General features: G+C 36.2%; 1 protein-coding gene across 40 annotated transcripts in view; it reads right to left on the bottom strand.

Moving 5' to 3' along the window:
* Positions 1–25,201, bottom strand: part of TCF4 (transcription factor 4) — a 363,540-nt gene that overhangs the window by 111,899 nt on the left and 226,440 nt on the right. For 20 of the 40 annotated variants that reach the window (XM_015122035.3, XM_077975074.1, XM_015122036.3 and 17 more), the window contains 2 exons: positions 11,710–11,839; positions 11,192–11,241 (listed from right to left, as the gene is read on the bottom strand). In XM_015122035.3, coding sequence (XP_014977521.1) covers positions 11,192–11,241; positions 11,710–11,839 — 180 coding nt within the window. The remainder of the gene's footprint in view (positions 1–11,191; positions 11,242–11,709; positions 11,840–25,201) is intronic. The other 20 variants (XM_077975072.1, XM_077975076.1, XM_077975071.1 and 17 more) reach the window with 1 other exon arrangement.

Here is a 25,201-nt window from a genome sequence, read left to right as displayed (position 1 = left end):
GTAGTATTAAAAAAAAATTCTAACAGATGCTCCTAGGTCAAAAAGTGAAATGTGTGTTTCCTGAAAAAACACTCTCATCAGAATCATAAATGAACTGTGAGTGGAGAAGTGAGGTGTTGCTGAACAAACCAGGATCCTTTTGGTGAGGAACACGGCAATCCACTGCCAACGTGTACTTGCCATAAAAAGCCAAATCGAAATGGAAGTTTGATGAAAACCAATATCCTTTGTAATCCACAAGGTGGCAATGACTACAAATGAGGGGTGGCTAAATCAGATCTATCTGCTTTCCAGAGAAAGACTATCTGTGAACTGAAGCATCAGTCCCTGTTCGGGGTGGGGGTGGTGGGGTACCCGGAAGAAGCTCAGGGCTCACCAGCCAACACGGACCTTTCCCGAGGAATCTAACTCGATGCCTGGTTTTTCTGCAAATTAAAATTGGCTGGGAAAAGACATTCATTGTGGAATGTGGAGACCATGCTTCCGCTCACACCTCCCCTCCCTACTTTCAGCAGATGTTTTTTTCTTTAAATGCAAGAAGAGTTAACTAAATCAGCCTTTATTTAAAAAAAAAAAAGTTTTAAGTTTCTCATAGCCGATGATCAAAAATACCTTTTCTTTTGTGAATTCAACAGGGGCACTGAGAAAAGATACATTATATTGTGTCAAAGGCTAGAATCCAGCCATTCTTTGGCTTTACCTTAAAACATCTGTACAAATATTCCTGCTTAATGTTAGAAATCTACCTAAGCAGTCCTAAACAAACTGAACTCTGTTTACTTTATGAGATAAATAGTCTGCCATACAGGTCTTCCTAGTCCACACGTCTTCATCTTGCCAGGCAAAGTTAATACCTTAGGCCTAACCTTCAGTTTTGTGGGGGAAACTATAGCCAGCCCCACCAAGAGGCCGTGCATCACTCAGGCAGACCCGTTCCCGGCCTATTATAGAATACCACTGACACAAAACAACAGAAAGCATGTATCTCGTTATCACTTAGAGGCAAGGCTGATTTAGGCATAAACAAATTATTGGCCAAGGGAACCACATTATAAGCAGCTCCAGGCATCGTAGCTGATGTACCAGTTCAAAAGAGAAAAGATAGAGAAAATATTTCCAACATAAACTTTGCAGAGCACTATCTAATGATTAAAAGGGCTGACTACGTGTCTTGGTTTGATAGAGATGGGTTTGCAGAGCCTATGCAACACAGGGAGACCCTGTCTCTACCAAAAAAAAAAAAAAAAATAGCCGGTGTGGTGTTGTGAACCTGTGTACCAGCTACTCAGGAGCCTGAGGTGGGAGGACCGCTTGAGCCTGGGAGTTCGAGGCTGCAGTGAACTATGCACCACTTCCAGCCTGGGTGACAGAGCAAGACCCCATCGCAAAAAAAAAAAAAAAAAAAAAAAAACAACAACAAAAAACAATGTTACATAATTTCAGAAAAAGCAAGTGACCTCTGTTAGGTAAAATTATAATTATTTTGCACATAGTTGAAACCCTGGTCTTAGTTTCTATTCTACTGCTAACTACTCCTAAGTAGGCTGCCATGTTAGATTTGTTTCTCAAATGCCAAAAGAAAGGTAGTTACCTTGTTACTGATAACAGCATAACAGTGCTTTTTATTATGTGTAACAATAGAATGAACATTCAAGGATATTACATAAATGCATTAAAACCCCAATGAGTACTTATTTTACAAATAACTGTGTAGCTAGGAAGTGACACAGCCCCCTAAAAACCCAGTTGATCAGATTTCATACTCTAACCACTACATTATACTGTCTTTGTTTACACAAATGCTATCCTGGACTGCCTGGCATACTGATTTGCTTGGGCAGAAGTTATAGGATATAACTATATAGAGATACTGATGATTATTCTACAGTGAAATGAAACTTCTTAATATTAATGTATTATAGATAGTCAAATACTTGCTAAGTTAACGACGACCTTGCTGAAGAGAGCTTTTTGGTCTACAGAGTGTCTGAAATGCTATAGGCAGCATAGACAGCATTATGGTTAAGAACACTGAAACTTTAGAGACAGACTGCCTAGGTCTCACTCCCAGCTCTGCCACTTACTATGTGTGACCGCAGACATGTTTCTTCACCTCTCTGGGTCTCATTTTTAAGTCTCTTGAATAAACAGTAGTACCCATCTCATAGGATTTTTATAGGAATAAATGACTTAATAGATGCAAATGATTTAATAGTATACCACTCAGAACATGGAGTAAGTACATGGAGTAACTACTCTGGCATGGAATAAGTACTTTGATAAAGGTTTATTATTAGTATATTGACACCATCATAATAAATGCAGACACTATTTATACCTGTTTTGTAGACAGAGAAACAGGTTTGTGAGCTAACCAAGGCCACTGAGTAAGTAGAAGCTGTCGGACATTAAATTAGAAAGGTCTTTTTATGTCTAGTGCAGTGTTTTTTCTAACCTACTACACCACTTTTACTACTATAATCATTCACTGGAAACATACTTCAGGGTAATACACAAAAGTAAAGCAGTGAGTCTGGCTTCTATATGACAAACAAGATGTATCTAAAACATGTCCCTCACCCACTTCAAGTTGGTGACAAGCAAGTGAGTAAAGGCAATCAGCTTAAGGGACAAAAGTCCATGTGCTATACTGTGTGGGTTATTTTATTTTTCAAATGCATGACTTTCTTAAAAGGCTACACGGTACACTCTTTAAAATGCTAAGGTTATTCCTACAAATTGTGATGCAAGTGACACAAGACTGCAAATTTCATTAAACGTGAAGAATCTTAGTTGTAAAGCTCCACGATTTAAATAAGAATACACAGAAGAAAAAGACATGTTCCATGTTACATGGTGTGTCTAGTTTTTAGCTGCAATGAAAAATACGCTTTGAATAAGTATAAATGGAGAAAGGAATGAATGAATTAATGAACCTGCTTTTTTCCCCTTCTACCTGGGCACTCCCAGCTTGTTACTGTTGGGTTTCACTTATATCAACACCGGGTGAAGTTACTGATATATTTACTAAAGGGAAAATGAAAGAGCATTTATTTGTAAAATAATTACTGACTACAGTTTGAATTTTGTAATCCCAACTATATCTGTTCATAATAAATATGTTTAATTCCGTTTTCTTTGCCATTATCAATTAAGCCACAGATTATATGTGCCAATGTCTTATATATCTCTAAAAATAAAATTCATATTAACACACTATATGAGGGAACCCAAGGTTCTTGCAATGCAATTTCACTCCTGAATCATATGCCTGAGTATTAAATGGCAGAATTTCGAATTTATTTTATACAACAATACTTTCAAATAGTACAATAGATACAGAAAAGTGCTTTTCTACTTGACCAAATGGTTAAAAAATTTAAACTAACTCAACAAGTCTAAATCATCAGGTCATAAACATTCTCCTAATAAATCTCAGCTTTAGCAGTAATACAAAATGACCTAAACACTGCTGCCTCCTTAGACAATTGTTTTTCTCATCCTTTAATGTCTTGAGTTATTAAACTTTCTTAAGCTAGAGCCCCAGTTTTTATACTCCACTTATTATTGAATTATTTTGTACTTCAAGTTCATTTCATAGAAAGCAAGCCAGAAAATATTATTGTACCGTGTGAATATACCTGAGCACCTGTGAAACAACCCAGTTCTCCAAACAGGGTTACTGGAAAACATTAATGCTAAGAATCTGCCACCTACTTGAAACTGCTTTCTCACAGCAGCTAATGATATAATGATATACTGTGCCAATCGGTAGAATGAAAGCCATTACAATATTATTATAAGCAGAATTCAGGAAGCATATTTAGAATGATATGGGCTGTGGAGGGAGGAGGCTCCTGTAGACAGTTAGGTATTCTTTCTCAGATGTCATCAAAATAATTGTTCCAAAGTAGCATTTTCCTAAAATCCCTAATGGTAACAGCAAGTGGTAACAGTGGCTTTTTGTATGTGTGTGTGAGGAATGATACCAGTTTTCATGATTAAATGTACTTGCAAAGGTCATTTTTATGAGAAAATATAAGTCTTTCTAATATGGCTCCATGTTTCACAAAGGAAATGCCCTTTAATCACTGCTAACATATGGCAATACACTGAGAAATTTTCTTTACAGTTTGCTATGAAGAGAGCTTCACTATGGAATGTTCCTATTTCCTGCTCTATGGAATAATCAAAATAAATTTAGTGAAATTTAACACACGCACAGTTCCTCTTCTTATTACTCTGGAAGTAAGCACTTATATATCAAGTTTCATCCCTAGTGGCTTATTTATGATTAATTCCTCAGATGACAAAGTCAGACAACAGTGGGTGTCACTAAATCACATAAGTAGAATTCTTAAAATGTTCCTTCCAAAATATAACTTGAGCATTCTTTCAGAAGTGAAATCTATCCGTCTCACCAAATCATAAAGCATCTTTATTTTCAACCCTGAAATTTTACAAAATGCAGAAACTTCTGCACTACCTTAACTTCTCTGAAGAGGGAGTATATGTTCAAGTAAAGCATCAGACTCCTCAAATAGCCTTACACCTATGCAGCAGCTGCAACTTAAAAAAGAATGACTCACGTGCTGCTGTTTTCAGATAAAAAAATAATTAAGTATTTAAAACCACAAGTTTTGCATCACATTTTATAAAAGCTCCTATTCCTTTAAAAGAAGCACATTCATACACATGGGTGCATACACGCACGTGCACACACACATCCTGGTATAGTCGAAATTGATCAAGGCTGAAAATCCTGTGCTATTGCTTTGAGATGCAATTTTATGTTCAGTTTAATAATTCAGTGCAATTTATGTAAAAAATCAAACAAAAGCCAAGACAAAGCAGGTGTCTGTCAACAGCCTGACCAAGTATGGATTTTGCCTTAAGAAAATACAACTTTGCCAATTCTCGAAGAGACTCTTTATTCTTTTAGGATAACTGCCACATCTTCTAAGAGAATCTTATTTAGCCCTCCAATTCCTGGTTCATTACTTTCAATGAAAACCTTTAGAATTATTCGAAACCAATAAAACATAGAAAATGCATAAATTGTCAGTGATCTGGAAAAAAGGAGAACATTTTGCTATGTAGCAAATAAAACTTTCAATCAATTAAATTTTACAAGTTAAAAAATGGTATTCAACCAAATTATCAAGGCATTTATCTATATTATTTCGTAAATATAAATTCAAAGTTAAGCTGGATACTACAGAAAAAGGTTTTATTTTCAAAATACATGCAAGCCCTGTTATAATTCTCTCTGGGTAAAGCAGCCCTGCAGTGGTTTCCTACATTTCTCAGTAATTTAAACCACTCTCGAGTCCAAAACTTCACACCAAAATATACTCTTCAGTGAAAATGATAAAGTTCAAAATAGCAGTTCCCAGAAATGTATTTCTCTTTCCTCAACAAGTCCAGTTTTACACTAAATACTATTATTCCAGCTGCTAACATCGTAATGAAAGTCCTGATAAATCTTAGCATGCAAAACAGTATTCTGAATACTTGATTAAAAATAAAAACTCATTGGGGAGTAGGAAGACACATCAGGCACCACTCCCCAGAAGAGCTCACTGAGTAGAAAAATGAGGCACTGATGGCCAGGAAGGCCTCTTTCTTGTGGAAGGAATGAACTGGTGGTGTTTCGTTTGAGTGTTTGGGGCATATAACGTTTTAGTTTGTAAAGATAAAACAGGAATAGCTCAAAAATACACAAACCTTTCATCCACAGTTAACTTTCGTGCTTGTCTTCTCCTTTATGTTTCTTCTCTCTATCTAAAATATGCACACCAGAAGCCTTCTTTTTTAAAGGGCACAGGATTGGGCTTCAAGGCAGAGAAGAGGAGGACAGTGGATGAAGGAGCTCATTATTCCAAAATTCCAAACAGAAATTCAGAAATCCTTGAGCAAACTTCTGGGATATTAGAATGCCTAATGGCATATACGTTGAGTATTTGCAAGCGTCTTGTGTGCTTTCTAAAAAATTTTTAATGGAATAAGAGCCTCCAATGAAAACAAATAAAAATATTCTCCTATATTTTTTCATATACCAGTAATTCATAAAAATCATAACCTCAATGTGCAATAGAGAAGATTGGTTTTCACGAAAAAAACAAAACAAAACAAAACAAAAAACGCACATGCTGAACTAGAAGTCTTTAGCAAATTCAGCATTAACTGCACACACACAAAAACTTTCTTTGTCATGAATATTTTTTCTCAGCTTTCACTGTTGCCCATTGTCATGTTATACATGCCGTGTAAATTGTGTGAATAGTTTTGTCCTATTTGAGATGACTTAATTGTGCCACTCTTAACCTCCTTCTTGCCTAAACATTAATTAATAAGCACAATTTTAATATCCAAACCTTATATTCCAATATCTTTAATTAGAAATGGGTACACTAAGTTTAAAAGTGAATACTAAGAGCTATCTTAATATTTTACACACTTGCAGTTATACTTCTTCACAAAGTATCTATCTGCAGGGATGAACCTTGAAGAGCTTCCTCTTTTTACGTCTTATCACACAATCAGCTACTTCTAGACTTTCCTAAAAAGGATAGAGCCCAGATGGCTGATATTTAGTTCCCTTGTGATGGATATTGTATTTCAATAAAACTTTCATATTAAAGAAAATTGTATTATTACTTGTTAAAATTTGTTGACATGAAAAAGCATTGTTCTGATTTCCCTATGATCAGTTTCAAAAGTGATGTAGGAAATTATATATTTCTGAGTTCAGTACTGATTTTTAAAATCATATATAATTTCCAGCCCGCTAATAAGGAAAAAACAATTTACCAATATCTCTTTTAAATTGTTTGTGATTTCTTCAAGCACTTGGGAAAAAGGGGGTTTTCCCTAAATAGCTCAAGATATGGATTCAATATCATGTTTGAAATCTTCAAATATGAAAGTTTTTATGTAACACAAAATACGTAGGGCATTTAAGGCCATTAGCATTACTCATTTTTCTTGATACCCCTAATAATCACTTCTGTAAAGGAAACTCTAATCCAGACTTAAATATTTCATTTTATTTAAGAATTCTTTCCTTATTAAAATTGGTGAACCTAGTATCTAATACACATTGTTTTTATTTTTCAAACCTACCTATTGATTAACTTATGTCACAAATATTCTTGAAGTGTCCAAATCTTATTTTAGAATCTTTATAATAGTAGAAATTGTTTATCTTAGCATCCACGTGTCCCAAATCATCTCTGACCACTTAAAGTTTGCCAGGTCTTCCTAAGTTTTAAAACAAAAAACATACACAAAACCCCTCTGTAATTTAACGTAGAAAAAAGACTTCACTGAAAAGTACAGTTTTAGGAAAGATCACCAGAGATGAGAGATCATAAACCATTTCTAAGGATAAAACATTCTGTTTCCAGAAAAATCTGATGTTCAAGAGATTCCAGCTGGGGTCATGGTGAGACCATCATTAAAGTTTCAAATCAGATTACAAGTAGAGAGAAATTCCACCAAAGTTTGAAGTAGAAAGTTTGTAGTTAACAGTTTCTGATAAAATGTATATAATTCTGAAATACTTCAAATTCTAAGAGAGAGGTTTTACAGGTTTACATGTTGATGGGCAGAATAAAGTTTCCAAAAGTAATGCCTTTGTTTTGTTTGTGTGTTTGATGAAAGTATCTTAAAACAGCACAATGTAAAATTTTTTGCTACTTTCTAGATTTTAGTACTTTCATGTTAATTTCTTTCAAGAATCATGAATCCTTTTTTTCCCCAAAACTTTAATTTACTATAGTCCTTTTTTCTCTGTACAAATTCATGATTCAATGTGTATGATTATTAGGCTACATAAAACAAATTTGTTGAAATGAGCAGTAAAGTTGCAAAATATTGAGTTTAAGATGAAATATGGTTTGAAACGGAAAACCAAAATGTAGAAATCTAGCAAAACAAGATGTTCTCATGTAGATTCAAGAGCTTAGACATGCAAAATAAATTCTGACATCAACAAAGACAACACTTTATTACTAAGGTCTTCGCAAAAAATGAGGGCTACGCGAAATTGGGACGTGACTAAAAAGAGCAACATACTAAAATATGAACCGAAAAGATAAAAATGTACTGCGGTAATAAGCAGAGCTCTCGTGGGCAATTAGATAGCTGTCTTTCACACAGGCTTTCCTTTAAAAAAAATAATCTCCCTAGCAAGTACTGGTCTATGTGCACTAGAGGGACAGTCTTCCCCCCTACACACTGTGCTTGTCCTGTAGACCCTGCCTGGTGGGTCTACTGTTATCCCATCATCGTGTCATCCTTCCACAGTGATGTAAAGTCTCTAGATGCAGCACACAGTACAAACACACATTCATGGATCTTGCCAGATCCGTGGCATGATGTCGGGCCAGGCCTATGTTTTCTCTCTCCCACAGATGCTGCAGTGTTTTCAAAACAGGGCCAGGCAATCCCCTCTCTCTCCTGATAGCCTGGGAGGAAGAGCCAGCCTAATGGGAACAGAAGTCCAGTCTCTGCACCACAGGCATGTCACAAATAATACCTGATGATGCAGTGTCACCGTTTAAGTTTTCTTCCTTTTATCATAAGGGAAAGAGAGGGCCCATTTCAAAATGGGGGGGAAAGTGAGTTGCCACAACAGATTGTGACAGATATATTACTATTTGTCATGGTAAATATGTATCAAAGAAAACATATAAGTGTCTTTATGTAGTCATAATCACTCCAAAGGAAATCTTTTATTATCTCTAATCTTTTATTATCTGTTATACAAATACTCATACATACTGAAACAAATTTAAGAAGTATCTCTTATCAAATAGTCATAATTTTATTTGAGCTTTAAAAAAAAAGCATGGTAGAGGTCTAAAAATATAGAAATACAGATCTGCTGGGGGAAAGGTCTGACTGCGTCTACTGCAGACCTTTTTTGGAATCAAGTTAAAATAAATATTTTGTGTGGTGGTAAGCCATGTGGATCTTGCTGTAAGTAATAAGCAATAGATATTTACAACAAAGCTTACATAAACTAAGTTAAATTGCCATGAAAATAGAGCTGAGTTTTTTTAGGTAATGAGTAAATGGATGATTAAATTATAAAATTACCTAAACCTGTTCTTCTTGCTCAAAAAATAGGGATAAAAATTTCATTTTTAATTGTATTTTCTTCCTCATATTTCAGAAAAAAAGGCTATTCATCAAAATGTTTCATAAGGACCATGAAAACATTTAGTCAAGATAAAACTCCTAAGAAGAGTAAATCCTAAACTGACCAATGAAAACCAAAAATTAAATGGAATAAAACTAAATTCCTAATTCCCAAGTTTTGTTTATTGGGAAAGAAAGGTAAAATATTTTTATATTTCTGAACGTATCACAACCTAGCAGCAACACCTAAATTGTCTTAACAGCAAAGAAAACACTGTACCAGTAAAATTTTCTAAAGGGGCCAGTTAGCTATAGGGAAATACTTAAAAATTTACAACGAATTATGAAAATTGCTGTTGACAATGATTAAGCATATACATGCCATCCGATGCCACACCAATGCACTCCTTAGAAACTGTCTAGATTTCTACCTAATCTTAGCACTGGATAAAACAAGTTAATTTTAATACGAGGCATAAAGAGGGTAGGATAGCTTTAAGTTTTTTATGGCTTTTATAGGATAGTTATTCCATTGTTTCAGAACATTCAAAGGTCCACTAAATGCATTTAATATTGTCCATATTAAGTTCAGGCATGTTTAAAATGTAAACAGCTGTTAGGACTATATCATTTGAAGTTGTCATAAAACCTATTAAAAGCTAAAGTTTCATCAACATTAAATCCACCCCTGACTTCAAGCTTAAAATATGTGATAAAATCCTTTGGGCATATCAGTCAATTTCAATACAACATAGAAATTCAAAGAATAAACAACTGAGTACAATTTTAAGTGATGTATTGATAGCTGAAAGTGACTACTTTATACACCATTGGCAATCTTATTTACACAATATTTTTCTATATTTATGAATAATTTTGTGATGCTTCTTCAACATCACCAACTCTATGATAATCAGCACACAAAATTTACTCTTTTTCCTGATAAGACTTATTCTGATACATTCATTTAATAATTGTTCGGATGAGCTGAACTGAAATCAAGTCAAATACACAGGTGTTTGGGTTAATCTAATCTTAGCACATTTGCAAAACCTATTATTCTTCTAATACATCAAAAAGGAAATGAAACTAATATGCAAGCATTGATTGGTAATATACTTTAAGAAATCTAAACATGATTTTATATTAAAGTATAACAACATAATAAAGTTCATTAGCATTCTTTTCAAAGAATACTAGTACTCTACAGAATTAAATCAAAACTTTATATAACAGGAAGGAAGAATGAAAAAAAGAGGAAGGATAAAGAAACAGAGGAAGAAGAGAGGAAACTATGTTTTCATTTTATGTAAGGAGAAAATTACCAGAAATGGACTAGTCCTAAACAAAATTAAATACAATTCTCTAGGAATGTAAGAATTCAAAATATGATATCATGTATTAAGTTGTGATTACAACCAGCTTTTGCTGTGCTGGGGACCTGAGGGCGGGTGGGGGATATTAGCAACTTCTGCATAGAGCTCCAGCTATTAAAAAGACCCAGAATGCTCTTGGTTACAGCTGACTTCTTCTAGTTGTCACCTGGTAGTAAAGACACAAATGGCTACTGATGCAGCTACCTTTGCAGCCTTTATTCAGCAACCTCTCCAGAAAATAGAGACATTCTTCCTGCACTCTGGGCTGAAACCCATGTAAATTTTTCCTAAATCCTCTCCACAAATCTCCTTTCGCATGCAAATCCATAAATCATCATAATACTGACAAAGAATTTAACCAACACATGAAACTAATACTCATTCTCTTGAAAGCCCTGTACAGGTAAAACTCCTCAAACTTCAGGCACCTTTTCAAGGCTCTCTTTAGAGCTTAACCTGCTGAATATCAACATAACTCCCAGGAGGAGAAATTAATCACTCCAATGTGGGTCAGGTGGCTGGATGTGCAGGTCATTTCTACCTCATCCACCTTCTAGATAAACATGCTGCTCTGGGCGCATGGAAACTCATTTACTTCTATCTCCTTCCCATCGATACAAAACAGAACAAAATAAGCAATATACAAAGCAGAAACAAGCAGTACTTACTGAAGATGGCAAACCTGGAGGAACTTTTCGAACTTTCTTTGTCTGTACCTCTGAAAGAAAATGAAGATGCTGTCAGCTCCCAAATGCCCATTTTCCTAACTAAGATAGATTAAACCACAAAGACTTCTAGATGATACCACATTTCCTTAAATCATTACCTTAGCAAACTGTAGTTACCATGATCACATCTGATACTAGCAGAAATCAAATGCTGCCTTGTTCTTAAAAATGAAGACATTTAACTTTTTGCTACTTTGATCTTTTAAAAGCTTCCTTATGGGTGCAGCCAAGAGAAAACTAGAAATAAGCAGACACCAAAAAAGTTCTGCTACCATAAGTTGTTAACATACCTACTCAGTGTACTGGGGTGAAGTCTCCAGGATGACAACTGAGCCAAATTTTATGGTTTTTTGGGGGTGCGAGGTAGGATGAGGGGGCGATATTTTAAAGAAAGAAAGAAAGAAAAAAAGAAAAAGGCATAATCATCCCTCAGGCATTCAAACAAAGGAATACCTTACCCATGGCACTACTGTGAAGAGGCCTCCTTCGGGGATTATTGCTAGAATACTGATAGTACTGGGAACCAGGTTTGGTGGGCGAAAGGGTTCCTGGGTTGCCCATATCCATGTCACCTCCAAGGAGACTCTGCTAAAAGGTTAAAAAGGGAAAAGAAACATATAAGGTTAATTTTTTACTTTCACCACCTCCCAACTGATTGTTAGCACTTAAACCAATGCAATAAAGCAAATGGCATCTGCTAAGCTGAGACAGTTAAAACAAAACAAAAACTCAAAAGAAAGGCAGTCTAAGAAGCTATCACAAAGTTTGTGAATTTTTAATTCTTTACTTTTAGAAGGAAAGTAGATGATTCCCTTTAAACAATATTTTTTTTAAAGTTTTTTAAGATGACTCACGTTTTAATTTCACAAAACAAATGGCATTTATATAAGACTAATGTTTCCTTTCTCTAGACTTAGGCTCTTATCTGGGAGCTATTCATCCCCTTCCTTAACAAGAAGAATCTCATTTTGTGAACGCACACAACTTCCCCCGGCTGCACGCACTGGGAGTGAGTGTAGCCTATGAACTCGACTGAGAACCCTGCCTCCCTGTACTGCATATCATGATTCTCCACGAACTGTCATAGCACCCACAGAAGAGAAAATGCCAACTGAAACAAGAGGAAATTCAAATCCTCACACTAACTCTCAAAATTACAGAAATAGCAGATATTCCACGCTAACAGCCACAAAGGACTTCAGAATGCTCCCTTGAGGTCTATCGGAAGCTAAGACACATCCCACAGATTGAACATTTACCTGAACACTAGAAAACTTCCACAATAACCTATCAGTGTGACAATCATTAAACTTTTAAAAATGATGACATCAGAAAGATTATATATAATATTACATTTTCTAAAAACTACATAGAAACTTACCCATAATATATAAATCGTCTGATTATACTCTGCATTGAGCACATTGTTCTTTTAATTATTCTGATATGCAATAAAACAAGAGTAGATAGTACCATTTATATTAAGAACAAATTTACTGTTTAATAAAGAAATTTTAAAATTAAGTACTAAAAATCTAACTTTATCGTTACTTGTAATCAACTTTTACTGACTGAACTAATTACTGTCCTTGATAAAGTACAGAATGTGTTTTCCCTAATCTAAATTCTAATCACCATGTCACTCACAACAGACTTAGGGATGCTTCACTAACACACTATTCACATGCAAAATACTCTAAATAGGCCAATTATGACTCTGCCCCTGTTCCCTGGTTAACCCGCTGAGAACTGAAAAATTTCACAAGGCAGTCACCAACTAAAACAAAGCGTCCTTGTTTTAAATTAAGACAGTCTTTTTGATTCCTAAATAGCTCAACAAAGTGGCATGTCTTCTAGTGAAAGCAGTTGGTCAAATATGACCCATAAGCTGGAAAATCAAAAATTCAAACCTCCCCTTTCCACTGCCATATAGCTAAATATCATAAAGAGAACCTCTCTATTCCAAGGGGTTTTTCTGAGTGTTGGATGAGTCATATATAAAGGACTAATCAGCTGCTGACAAGCTCGCCTTTACTGATTCCAGCTCAAGACTTTTTCAAGAGATATGTAATAAACATTACTTCAAAATACAACTTCAAGGATGAGATTTCAGATTGAAAGCACATTTTGAGTAATAAACTCATTGCTAGTATCTTAATGTTTACCACATAAATACCTGATAAAACCAGATTTATCAGATAAAAATCTGACATCTATATGCTCAGCTATTGCCTCTTTTGAACCTAAGAGACATACTAAAACACTACACAATGCAAACTAAAACATAAGGCTTATTATAATAAAGTTTTGTATAAATCAGAAATCTAGTAACAAATAATTCATCATTTAGGAGTGGCATTCAAAAATGTTTGAATTTCAGCATAAATTTCACTCTTGGCATTTCTTATTAACAAAGAAAGTTATAGTGAAGTCTGTGTCCAAGTTTTCTTCGAAATTTCCATCAATAAAGCTGTGAATGATTTGAAATCACAACCTCCTTACAGTTTGGTAAATCCACGAATGAGTCTTCATTTCACTGGAAAGGAGTTTGAAAATAACTTCGTATTCTAGACACAAATCATCCCTATTTCTTCATTTTCCTTTTTCTAGAAGTATATAAAATATTCAGAAAAGGGCTGAGCAAATACGTTGAAATGCTTGCTTGTGTTTTTAAATGAGTTTAACCACTGGTTAATTCTTCTTGGTCCTGGTGGCAAAGGTTTTCACTCTCAAGAAATTAAATGCATTCAAGGGGTCAATCTAAAAACACACACTTGCTACACTGCCTTTTAGCAGCATTCACAATGGAGCTGTGAAAAATATAAAATGATAACTACAAAACAGCTACAGGCTGTGGTTGACCTTACTGTTGTTAATTTAAAAGAAAATAATTTCATGGGCTAGTCATAATAAATCACACATCTAACTGTTATATATGCAGGCGCAAGGACTATGTGCAGTAACATAGTACTAGGACCAGATAGCACTTACAAACCTTTAGTGGTTCCTGTTAATCTTTATTTTTTTCACAAAGCACATTCCTGTTTCTTTCTCCTTAGACCTGTTTGTTCCTATTTCTTTCTCCCTTGGACAATAGAATCATTCTTCTAAAGCAACAAAATAAACATTTCCTCACATTTAAGGGGGCCCTAAACACCTCCTTAGGGAAAATGAAGATAAAAATATATGTGTTCTTATTATAGAGTATACTTATAAAGTGAACAATGACCATTTACTATTGTTTGGCCTTTACGTCACATACTTAACTCTCTGTAGCGATGAGAAAGATAAATTTTCCACTGGCTGAAAAATCTGAGTTTACGAATTTTAAAAAGTGAACAGCGTGTGATTTAAATTAAATTTTGCACAAGATGGATAAGGTATTCATTTATATTATGAATTTACCTGCATATGTGTGTGTGTGTGTGTGTGTGTATATATAGATATTTTATATATATATCTAAAGACAAGTTTATGCTTGATAAAAGTTAAGCTTGAAAACTACATCTGCTTTCAAATGGGCAAATTCATCCTAGCCTTAAACAGGATTATAATGGTTTTAGGTTTTTCACATTGTGCAAGTTCATGTTCTGCGGTTATGCTGGGTCCCAGTAATAGGCTGCCCGAATCTGCCAGGAAACACTGGAGGCAGATGTGGCATCTGGCAGAGCTAACCTGTAAATCTTAAACCCATAGTTTAGCATTTTACTTAACTGTCCACAGTGTGATGAGACAAGCCCTTCCCCTTACTCGCTCCTATTTTTTTTCCCAAAAGACTTACAATACCATAACCAACGAATAAAACACACCGACTTTGTCAACCAGGTTGCAATGTTTTGGGGTTCACCCTCTGCAGCCAATTCCCCTGCAAATGGCCATTCCTAACTTGGCCATTCAAATCCCCAAATACAGCACTCTCTAAGTTTCTTTTTCAATTAAAATTTGGTTGTTTGTTTTACATCAGATTTGTTTGTTTTACATCAGATATGGGTCTCAGAATGTCTTTCGAACACATTCTCAACTCTGCCCCCATTCCGTTTCGGGGGAGCTTCTCAACAACCTTGATCAACCACTGCACTTTGCTTATACAACCAAGAAAGCAAACCATGAATTAAACTTGAGTAACAGAAAAGCAGCATATATCTCAAATTAGATTTATAACTGAATGGTAATCAAAAATAGAACTCCCTGCTTGAAGCTTAAATTATCAACTTTTTTCTTGTTAAACTAAAATCATCTTGCTCTGAACTATTATTTCATTTCAGTCAGCACTTTAAATGTAATGGGTGGGTGGTACATTTCTAAAAGGGAAGATTATATTTACACTTAATTATAGATATGACTGAGATCACAGTACGATGAATACTGCTTTTTTGGCTTATAATTAATGCATCTAATAGGTGAATGACCTTGAATTTCAGAGTTGGAACGTGGGAGAGGGAAAAAAGAAGTAGGAGAAAGAAACTCTCTGGAGAAAAGCAAATGTGCCCCTGGTTTCTCAGGGCTTTCTCGATTCTGCGTCACTCCCATTACGTTGTGATCTGGTATCAGACACAACATCTTGGGGGGATGCTGCAGAACAGAGAAAAGCAGTCTCAGATGAAACCAGATTAAGCTCCTTTTCTGAACTATTGCCAAATGCTTGTGAGTCTAATTCATGTTTGGGTATTCTAGTACTCACACAGCTGCAATTCCATTCTTTCATCACAAACCTAAGTGATGTATAGTGGCTTTGTATGGTTAACTGACTCTATAAAGCCAGGATTTTTAAAAATTTTAATATGGAAAAAAAATTCTGAACCACTGTAAAACTTATGAATGCAAAATACATGTGTAGGTATCTACCAGACTTTGTGGCGTTAAATGCAAAACACACATTCAGTGAAATTACAAATTAGATTTGTTTAAAATACCTTTTATCACAACTGAGGTCATTTCTACATAGTTAATTCTGCACAGAATCGGGTTTTCAAAGACACTGCTGAATAAGATTCCTAACAGCCATGGGGAAGTTTCTGTAAATCCCTGTCGAATAGTTGCTGCTGAATTTGCCATTCTGACCACAGAAGGGCCATTGCTGACTTACTACAGTAGCAGGAGGAGGGCGATAATTTTGCTGCTGTTGGCACATACTCTGCAACCTAGAATATATCTCGCACCAAAGGGCAATGAAGAACACAATATTTCCACCTGTCCACTTTTGAACTTCAAAGCTCAAAACTGAAGGTCAGTCTTTGGACAGTCTTCATTCCTGATTCCAAGAGTACACCTTTATAATTTATTTTCGTTTCTGTCCTATGCTTGGTTTCAACAAAAGAGGACTTGGGCAACTTACAAAGAGTAAGATATCTTGCAAATCAGGAACCTAAAAGACCGCTGTGCTGTAGAGAAATGCAAATTATTGAAATTATTATTTAGCAAATATTTTAAAAGGCTTTTTGTCAGTGTTTTTTATTTCTACATTAAACATGTAATGCACACTGTGTCTGTAACAAGTCAGAAGTAGAATTCAAATCTATTAAGGAAAGAGGGAGGACTTTAAGGTCACACCAATCTGGTTAAACCTTAGCTCAAAGAAATACAGACAATGCAGTTGGGGGTTAGTTATGCAACTGCTCTAAACCGTATTTTCTTCCTCTGTAAAAAGGGACTAATAAGAGCTCTATCATAGCGTTATCAGGAATAGATGAAACAACATATGTAAAACGTTCTGCAGAGCCAGAGTCCAGCACAGAGCTTACCTCTTCCTTATGTCCCACACAAAATAGTCCCATATTACAATCCACTGATTATTATTGAAAAGATGCATCAAAAGTTATGAGTGATCATTAGATTATCTATTTTCAGATAAAAAAGTACAAGCTGTGATAATAATTTGGAAAAGTTACTACAAAAAGCTAAAAATGAGTTATATATGGGAGTCTACATAACAACGATGACAGCCTCATGGCCTAGAGCTACGCTGGCAACAAGAAATGACTAGGTTTTTTCCATATTTAATAAAGAAATTGCCCAACAATCTCCATAATTAAATTTAAGTGGCCATGTTCCTGAAACTGCCACAAGGATGAGTTCAGTGGCTCCTTTAATTTTGCTTTTGCATGCATGAGCAAATTGCTACTGTTAATTCAACTATAGGTATGATCAAAACTAGTTACAGTTAGCCAACTAGACATACAAAAATAAGAAATGCATTATATGGGATAGAATTTCATAAATCTTGTGATGTTACATTTGAACTCTTGCTAAAGTATTAGTCACTAATAAATAACCTCAACTATCTTTCAATTTTGTGTTTTGCCACTTACAAGGGCAATTATAGGCATTTAATGAACTTTTATGTGATACTTATCAAGTGCTGTTTTAAAAAAATGTATTTTACTTCTCCAAGAAATCACAAAAAAATAAAAATAAATGAACACACTCCATAGGTTTGGTTGGAAATGTACGTAATTCCCAAATAATTCAACTGCCTTACACAAAATTATTTATTTTAGTAGTGATTGTATTTCACCAAACATTCAAAAATTCAAATACATTGTCTTTCCTCATAAGGAAACACAACACCTTATATTTAAATGTTATAATGTGATGCAAAGGTTGCCATGGTAACTAGTACTTAATGTATAACAGAGTAATAGTCAAGTAAAGACTCATGCATTTTGGTATGGAAATTATAACTGCCCAAGGGTTGGCAAGATTTATGCATATACCTATTTGACTCTCATATTTTTTAAAAAAGAATATATTATTTATTGTATACACTAAAGCGAGGAGGTTTTCTGATGGTTTCTGAAAATCCATTCTGGAATCCCAGGTTATCTATTACATATTAAAAGGGGGATTATATTTGTTGGTGGGAAGGTAGAAATTTAGCAAAAAGAAAACATTGAGGCAATCAGTAACCTATAATAAAAAATGGATTTGAAGAAATCTTATGTAAGCAATACAAAATTTAAGATAACTATCTTCTTTGTCAGTTTAAGCTCCTTCTCAGTTCAGGAAGTTCATTTAATATATAATTCACTATGTAGTGAGTCGATATGCTATAATCACTACTTGCCTTAAAAATGTTTCCTTCAGCAATTCTGTGCCAAAGTAAAAATAGAACAATTTGAATACGACCTGTTAATATACTAGGGAATTAGCAACACTTTTGCTATAAATATAAACATGTAGCTATAATAAATGTGCTGAAAAATATATTTGGCCAGGTTGCTATTTTAGCAAAATAAAGGCATATCAAACTGTCACAAATCAGTCTTCATCATATTGGGTGGAAATTCCATTTCAAGGTCGTTGTAAATATCTGCCCCTCTGAGCAATATGGCAGCCATTTTTATGTAATTGGCCTCCCTGGAGACAGGGACCAGGGTCATGTGGCCTACTCAGCACCCCACACAGAAGCTCAATTATAGCCTAATGCCCAACTCTGTAAGATATCACTAAAAGAAAGTATCCCACTAACAATCTGCACTTGTAAATAAGGCGACACATCCATCACATGATGGGCGGAAACATTATCTGGAGAAGCAGTAAATGCTCAATGTAATCTTCAACTCATCCTGAAATTATTTAAGTCCTGACCTTCCTTCCAAAGCTATGCACAGCTTCAAGCCAGTCAGAACTTGATGAGCACTAACATTTTACCTCCCAAGATTCTTTCTTGAATATCTGACCAAGAGTGTATGGCGTAAAGGTCCAACTAGTGGATATAGCAGCTAAAAGAGGAAATGACTTCTTCATGTTTTAACGTCCCACACCTGCCCCTGGCACAGAGACCTGCCATGGCAAATGCTCACTAAATATTGAAGTAAATGCAGAACTAATGCTATTGATCAAATCGAGGGCTTAAATAACTACTGTGCTTCTGTTTTTTAGCATAAATCTTATCTTTGAGTCATTCCAACTACTACTGCTGCTAACAATAACCACCATACTATTAGCATAGATAGTAATAGTAGTATGAGGAGGAGGATGGATGTGAATATAAGAAGAGTGGCAAGGATGGTAGGTGTAGTAGGAGCAGCAGCAGCTACAAGTCACAGGGTCCACTGAGTGCCAGGCACAGGTGCAGATCCTTTACATGCTAACAAGGCAGATGATACAAACCCCAATGTACAGATAGGGACATTCAGAGTGGTTATGTGACCTGACAAATGTCATGTGGCTGGCAAGCAGTGGAGCCAAGCTGGGAATTCAGTTAGGTTTGACTTCAAAGCCTATGCTAGTTCTCTGCTCCACACTCCCCGGCTATCTTCTGTGTACTTGGTTTTTCTCCCCCTCCCTCAACCATTAGAAGGCTCATTTTTAAGTCAAGAGCTTATCCTAAAATTTACTCCATAGGAGTCCATCTAATTAAGTATGGTCAGACAAACCATGGTGTGAGTGCAACTTACCCCGTGGATAATCCTGGACAATCTGTCTAACCTTGGTGGGCAAAGTTCCTTGTCTGAGAAATGTTGTATAAGAATGCCTACCCATGGTAAGAATTCAGTTAGATAATACAAAGTGCTTAGCAAAGTTCCTAGCACTTACTGAGGATTAATTGTAAGGAGTATTTTTAAATATGTTGTATATTTAAAAATCTTACTATATACTAATACAGAATGTGTTATAAATTTGGATGAAGTGATACGATGTATGATATATAAGTCATACATAGAAAGATTATATAAGTTTCCAATAGGCCCAAGACACGTGAGACTGTAAAACAGCATGCCCGCTTGGACAACTGAAATCTCAGTTCTTCAGTCTGATCTTCCTACTACCTCCACCTCTGCTCTCCACAGCTGCCTGCCACTCATCTCTAATCTTGATCTCCACAATGGGGTCAATCATATTCTCTAAAAAGGTTCAAATTCTTTTTCTTTTTCTTTATTATTATTTCTTTTCCCCCAGTCTTCTTCCATTTCAGTCCTCTTCCCTCTAGACGTTTCCTTTCACTTCATCTGAAAAATTCATCTGTTGTAACATTTATAGCATTGTGTGGAAAGTAACTCTTTTTTCTCCTTTCTAATCTGTGAGATCCTCAAGGGCAGAAAGTGAGCTCCAATCATCTTTGCATTCCTGGCATCCAACAGAACGGGCCCCAGTACACAATATGCCCTCGGTACAGGCCAACTGGATAAGATAATTTATTAGCTATGGAAGATGCTTGCATGATTTCAACCATCACTAGTGTAAACATGCCTTCTCCATCTCTACCCCAGCAGACACGTAATTCCTCCATCTCTATATTCAGCCCTGTCCTCAGCGTTCCTCCTGTGCCTCTGGAGTGGTTTTTTTTTTAAGAACATTACCTCGTGAATGCTTCATACAAGACGTAAAATTTGATCCTTAATATGCAAAAGGCTCAACGCGTCTTTTCCACAAAACTTCTGCTGATTCCTAATTACACTCTCAGTCCTTTAAAGTACATTTGAAGAGTAAGAACTTGTAACGTCTGTGAGAAAATCAGTTGTTTTTCTAGACACATGATGGCTTACTTTTGTTCTTACCTATGACAGGTTTGGTTGAAAATGGTGAAATTTCTACAATACATAGGGCTATTAAATGGTTCATCATTCACCCAAAGGGCCCTGTTCTAAAAAGAATTTGGAACAGTTGGGATAATGCAGGCACTGCTCAGGAGAAACAGATTCAGTAGTGCCATATAATTCAGGTGAAGAAACACAGAAGGAGAGAGGACAAAGAAACAGCAAGAGAAGGGAATGGTTACTGTGGGAACACAGCATATGAAATAGGTTAGGAGAACTTAAAACGGCTGGCTAAAAAAATGACTCCCCTTAGTAGGTAGCAAGGAAGTCTTAACATGATATTGAGCACTTGGATTCTACCTTCTTAACTACTGACAATAGGCTGGGTCAGCTAGGGTCAAAGCCACAAAAATAGCCATCGGAGACTAGAGACAGAACTTAGATAACCAAGACAACAACTTAAGAATTGAATAAAAATTTCGGTGTGTTTCTTCATAGGAAGTGATATGGCCCAATTTTTCTTAGACTATGCATGCATCAATTTGTCTGAACTCTTCCGACAATGTCAACTTTTCCAGAATGGCACAATTAAATACCTAAAAACAATCTTCTAAGACTGAGGTCACAAAACATTTTTTTAAAGGACTAGATAGAAAATATTTTAGTCTTTGCTGGCTATATGGTCTCTGTTGCAAACTCCCAACTCTGCCATTGTCATACTAAATCAACCGTGCATAATATGTAAATAAACAGGTCAGACAGTGTTCCAGTAAAACTTTATTAATAAAAAGAGGCTGTTGGTTGGACTTAGCCTTAAGTCATAATTTGCTAACTGCCCTCCCCCTCTTTCTTTTTGAGAGAAGTCTCTCTGCTGCCAGGCTAGAGTGCAGTGGCGCGATCTTGGCCCACTGCAACCTCCGACTCCCAGGTTCAAGCGATTCTCCTGCCTCAGCTTCCTGAGTAGCCGGCACTACAGGTGCACACCACTATGCCCAGCTAATTTTTGTATTTTAGTAGAGATGGGGTTTCACCATGTTGGCCAGGATGGTTTCAATCTCTTGACCTCGTGATCCACCTGTGTTGGCCTCCCAAAGTGCTGGGATTACAGGTGTGAGCCACCACACCTGGCCTGCTAACCCCTTTTCTAAAAGAAAGGTATAGGACATATTCTCAATGTTCAATTACACTGCTGGGGTAGAACTGTCATGAGATTTATGGATGCTATCTTCAGACTTCTCTCTCTCCATCATCCAGCCTCACCTAGAACACTGGTGCACTGTGGACAGAATTGCCCTCCTAAAATCCAGAGCTGCTCCTGTTCCTTCAAGCAGACAAAACTTCAGAGCTCGAAAATGCTGAGCCCCCAGCTCTACCCATGGCCAATCTAGTAGGAATCTACCTCCCAGCCCTCTCCTTCCTCTTTCACACATTTCTCCACTAAGATGCACTGAACACCTACTATGAGCCAGGCACTGTTCTAGGCACTGGGAAGACAGTCCTCATCTGTCTCTTCCCATCCCTGCAGCCTACCTATAGTCAGAGTCATATGGAATTGCTCACAGTTTCCTAATTACTCTCTAGCTCAGACAAACGTTTCTCTGCACTTTTACAAAGGCTAACCCCTCTTCCTGGAAGACCCTTTCTTCCCATTCCACAGCAGAGAAGCCACTTCCAAACAACCCTGAGGACTGGTCAGCTGTCATTTACTTGAGACTCCTTCCCCAACATAGCTGGGGAGGTCAGCTTCCCTACCCCGGGCTTCAGGCCACTCCCTTATCACAAGGCCTTGGCATTACAGGCAGATGTGGGAGGGAATGTCCTCATTGTGGAGTCTCAAGCACCAGCACACACATGCCACTCAGTAAATGGCAGCAATCATACAAATAACAGCAAATATCCATACAGTGCTTGGTATGTTTCAGGCTGTTGGCTATGCAACTTATTTAATACTAATAACCCCTCAAGGAGGGGATTCTACTAATACTGCTTTACAAATAAGGTGGCCTGAGGCAGAAATAAGTGAAGTATCCACCCAAGATTATTTGAAAAATATTTGAAGATGCATGAATAACCAAACTGTGTGAACTCCACTCATCTTTCTTACATCTTCTGGATTCACACTGTTCCTGGAAATCTCACATCTGAAATTTTCAGTAATCAACTCATGCTAATCCTGAAATCACATGCTTGGAGCCTCCCAACTGCCTTTTCCTGTCTTATCTCCAATGACTGCCAGTTTCAGAATTTTAGCTCTAGTTCAAAGAAAATGGCCAGGTATGGTGGTTCATGCCTGTAATCCCAGCATTTTCAGAGACCAAGGTGGGAGGATCACTTCAGCTCAAGAGTTCAGGAGTTGGAGGCTGCGGTGAGTTATGATGGCACCACTGCACTCCAGCCTGGGCAAGAGAATGAGACTTTGTCTCCAAAAAAAAAAAAAAAGAAGAAGAAGGAAGAAGAAGGAGGAGGGAGGGAGGGAGAGAGGGAGGGAGAGAGGGAGGGAGGGAGGGAGGGAGGGAAGGAAGGAAGGAAGGAAGGAAGGAAGGAAGGAAGGAAGGGAGGGAGGGAGGGAGGGAGGGAGGGAGGGAGGGAGGGAGGGAGGGAGGGAGGGAAGGAGGGAGGGAGGGAGGGAGGGAAGGAAGAAGGGAAGGGGAAGGGAAGGGAAGGGAAGGGAAGGGAAGGGTAGGAGGGAGGAGAAGGAGGAAGAGAAGAAGAAAGGAAAAAGAAAAGAAGAAAACATGTATCTGACCTTGACCTTTGGGCTCCAATGTCCCTTTTTTGAAATCCATTCCTAACTTGCTTATTCCATAAAATCTTTGTAAAAATAACTGGCCTCCAATCATTCGGTTTACTCAATATTCACACACATAACATTATAAACAGCCTTAAATGTTTATGAGAAAGATGCTATTAAAATAACAAACAAGCAAATAACTTTACAGAGTTAGAACAGGACTGTGATCTTTAAGTTTCCTTACAGTAATTGTAGAGCATTTGCATTTATAAATATTCTATTTTCTCTCCACGGATGTAAGACAGAAATATTCTTATTATGTTTTCTTATATTTCTCATTATAAATATATTTAGATATTCAGCATACGACACTGACTTGCTGAACTAGTTCACAAGCCAGTTTAACAAAAATCATGAAAGGATTCAGCAGTATAAACACTTTTAAAAGACCGAAATAATCTTGTATATCAATTTTTAAAAGAAAATCTTTTCACACAAATATTTCCCAGGAAAGTACTTGCATAAATGTGATTGGATGACTCAAAATTAAAGGAGACTTTAATGCAAATTCAAACAAATTCCAAAGACAGAAAAATGAATAGGGTAGAGAAGACACGAATTCTAAAGTTTATCTGGAATATTAATGTATGATAATAGTTAAGACAATTTTTACAAAGATGTAAGTTGAGAATATATACATTTTAAACAAGGTAAATTAAAGCGATGTGTTGCTGTTGCCTGATCAGGAAATATTACAGAGAGATTTATGGCAAAGTTGTCATTGCAAAAAAAAAAAAAAAAAAAAAAATCAATGAGAAAATGATAAATTATTCAATAAATGGTAACTAAAGTTTGTTTAGCATTTAAGGGGGAAAATTTACATTTTTGCTTCACACTTTATACTAAAATACATTTAAATGCAAAGGTTAAAACATGAAAGCCTGAGAATAAAATATAAGCAATTAAATAGAGATGGCCTTTGTTAGCTATGATATTAGCGCTAGAAAAATTAGAACATATTGGGACCCAGAGTACATACTTGTTTTTCAAAACATTACCCAGCTGGGCGCGGTAGCTCATGCTTGTAATCTCAGCACTTTGGGAGGCCGAGGTGGGTGGATCACTTGAGGTCAGGAGTTCAAGACCAGCCTGGACAACATGGCGAAACCCCATGTCTCTACTAAAAGTACAAAAATTAGCCAGTCGTGGTGGTGCATGCCTTTAATCCGAGCTACTCAAGAGGCTGAGGCAGGAGAATTGCATGAACCCAGGAGGCGAAGTTTGCAGTGAGCCAAGATCGTGCCACTGTACTCCAGCCTAGACAGAGTGAGACTCTGTCTCTAAATAAATAAATAAATAAAAATAAAAGCATTATCCAATCCACACAAAGAAAAGTTGAACAAAAATATTTTTAACAAATATTTAATGAAAAGATAAATATTCTTAATAAATAAAAAGCTCTTACATTGTAATAAGAATAAAACTAAATAGACTGGGGAGGAGGAACATGAACCACTCCTTTATAAAAGGAATGAATTTGAAATTTGGCAATAAATATATGACAAGCTATTTGGCAAATTTAAAATAAGACAAATTTTCAACTGCCAGTGAGGAAGTTCACTTTCATATATAGCTAATGGGAATGTAATCTGGTATAAACTTCCTGGAAGGCAAGTTAAAATGTACTGCAAAATATTAAAAGCATATGCCTCTGACTTAGAATTTTCAAGTTAAAAATTT

The sequence above is a fragment of the Macaca mulatta genome, chromosome 18, assembly GCF_049350105.2.
Source record: "Macaca mulatta isolate MMU2019108-1 chromosome 18, T2T-MMU8v2.0, whole genome shotgun sequence".
In the NCBI taxonomy this organism is placed as follows: Eukaryota; Metazoa; Chordata; class Mammalia; order Primates; family Cercopithecidae; genus Macaca; species Macaca mulatta.
This window is presented reverse-complemented; position numbering and strand designations above follow the sequence as displayed.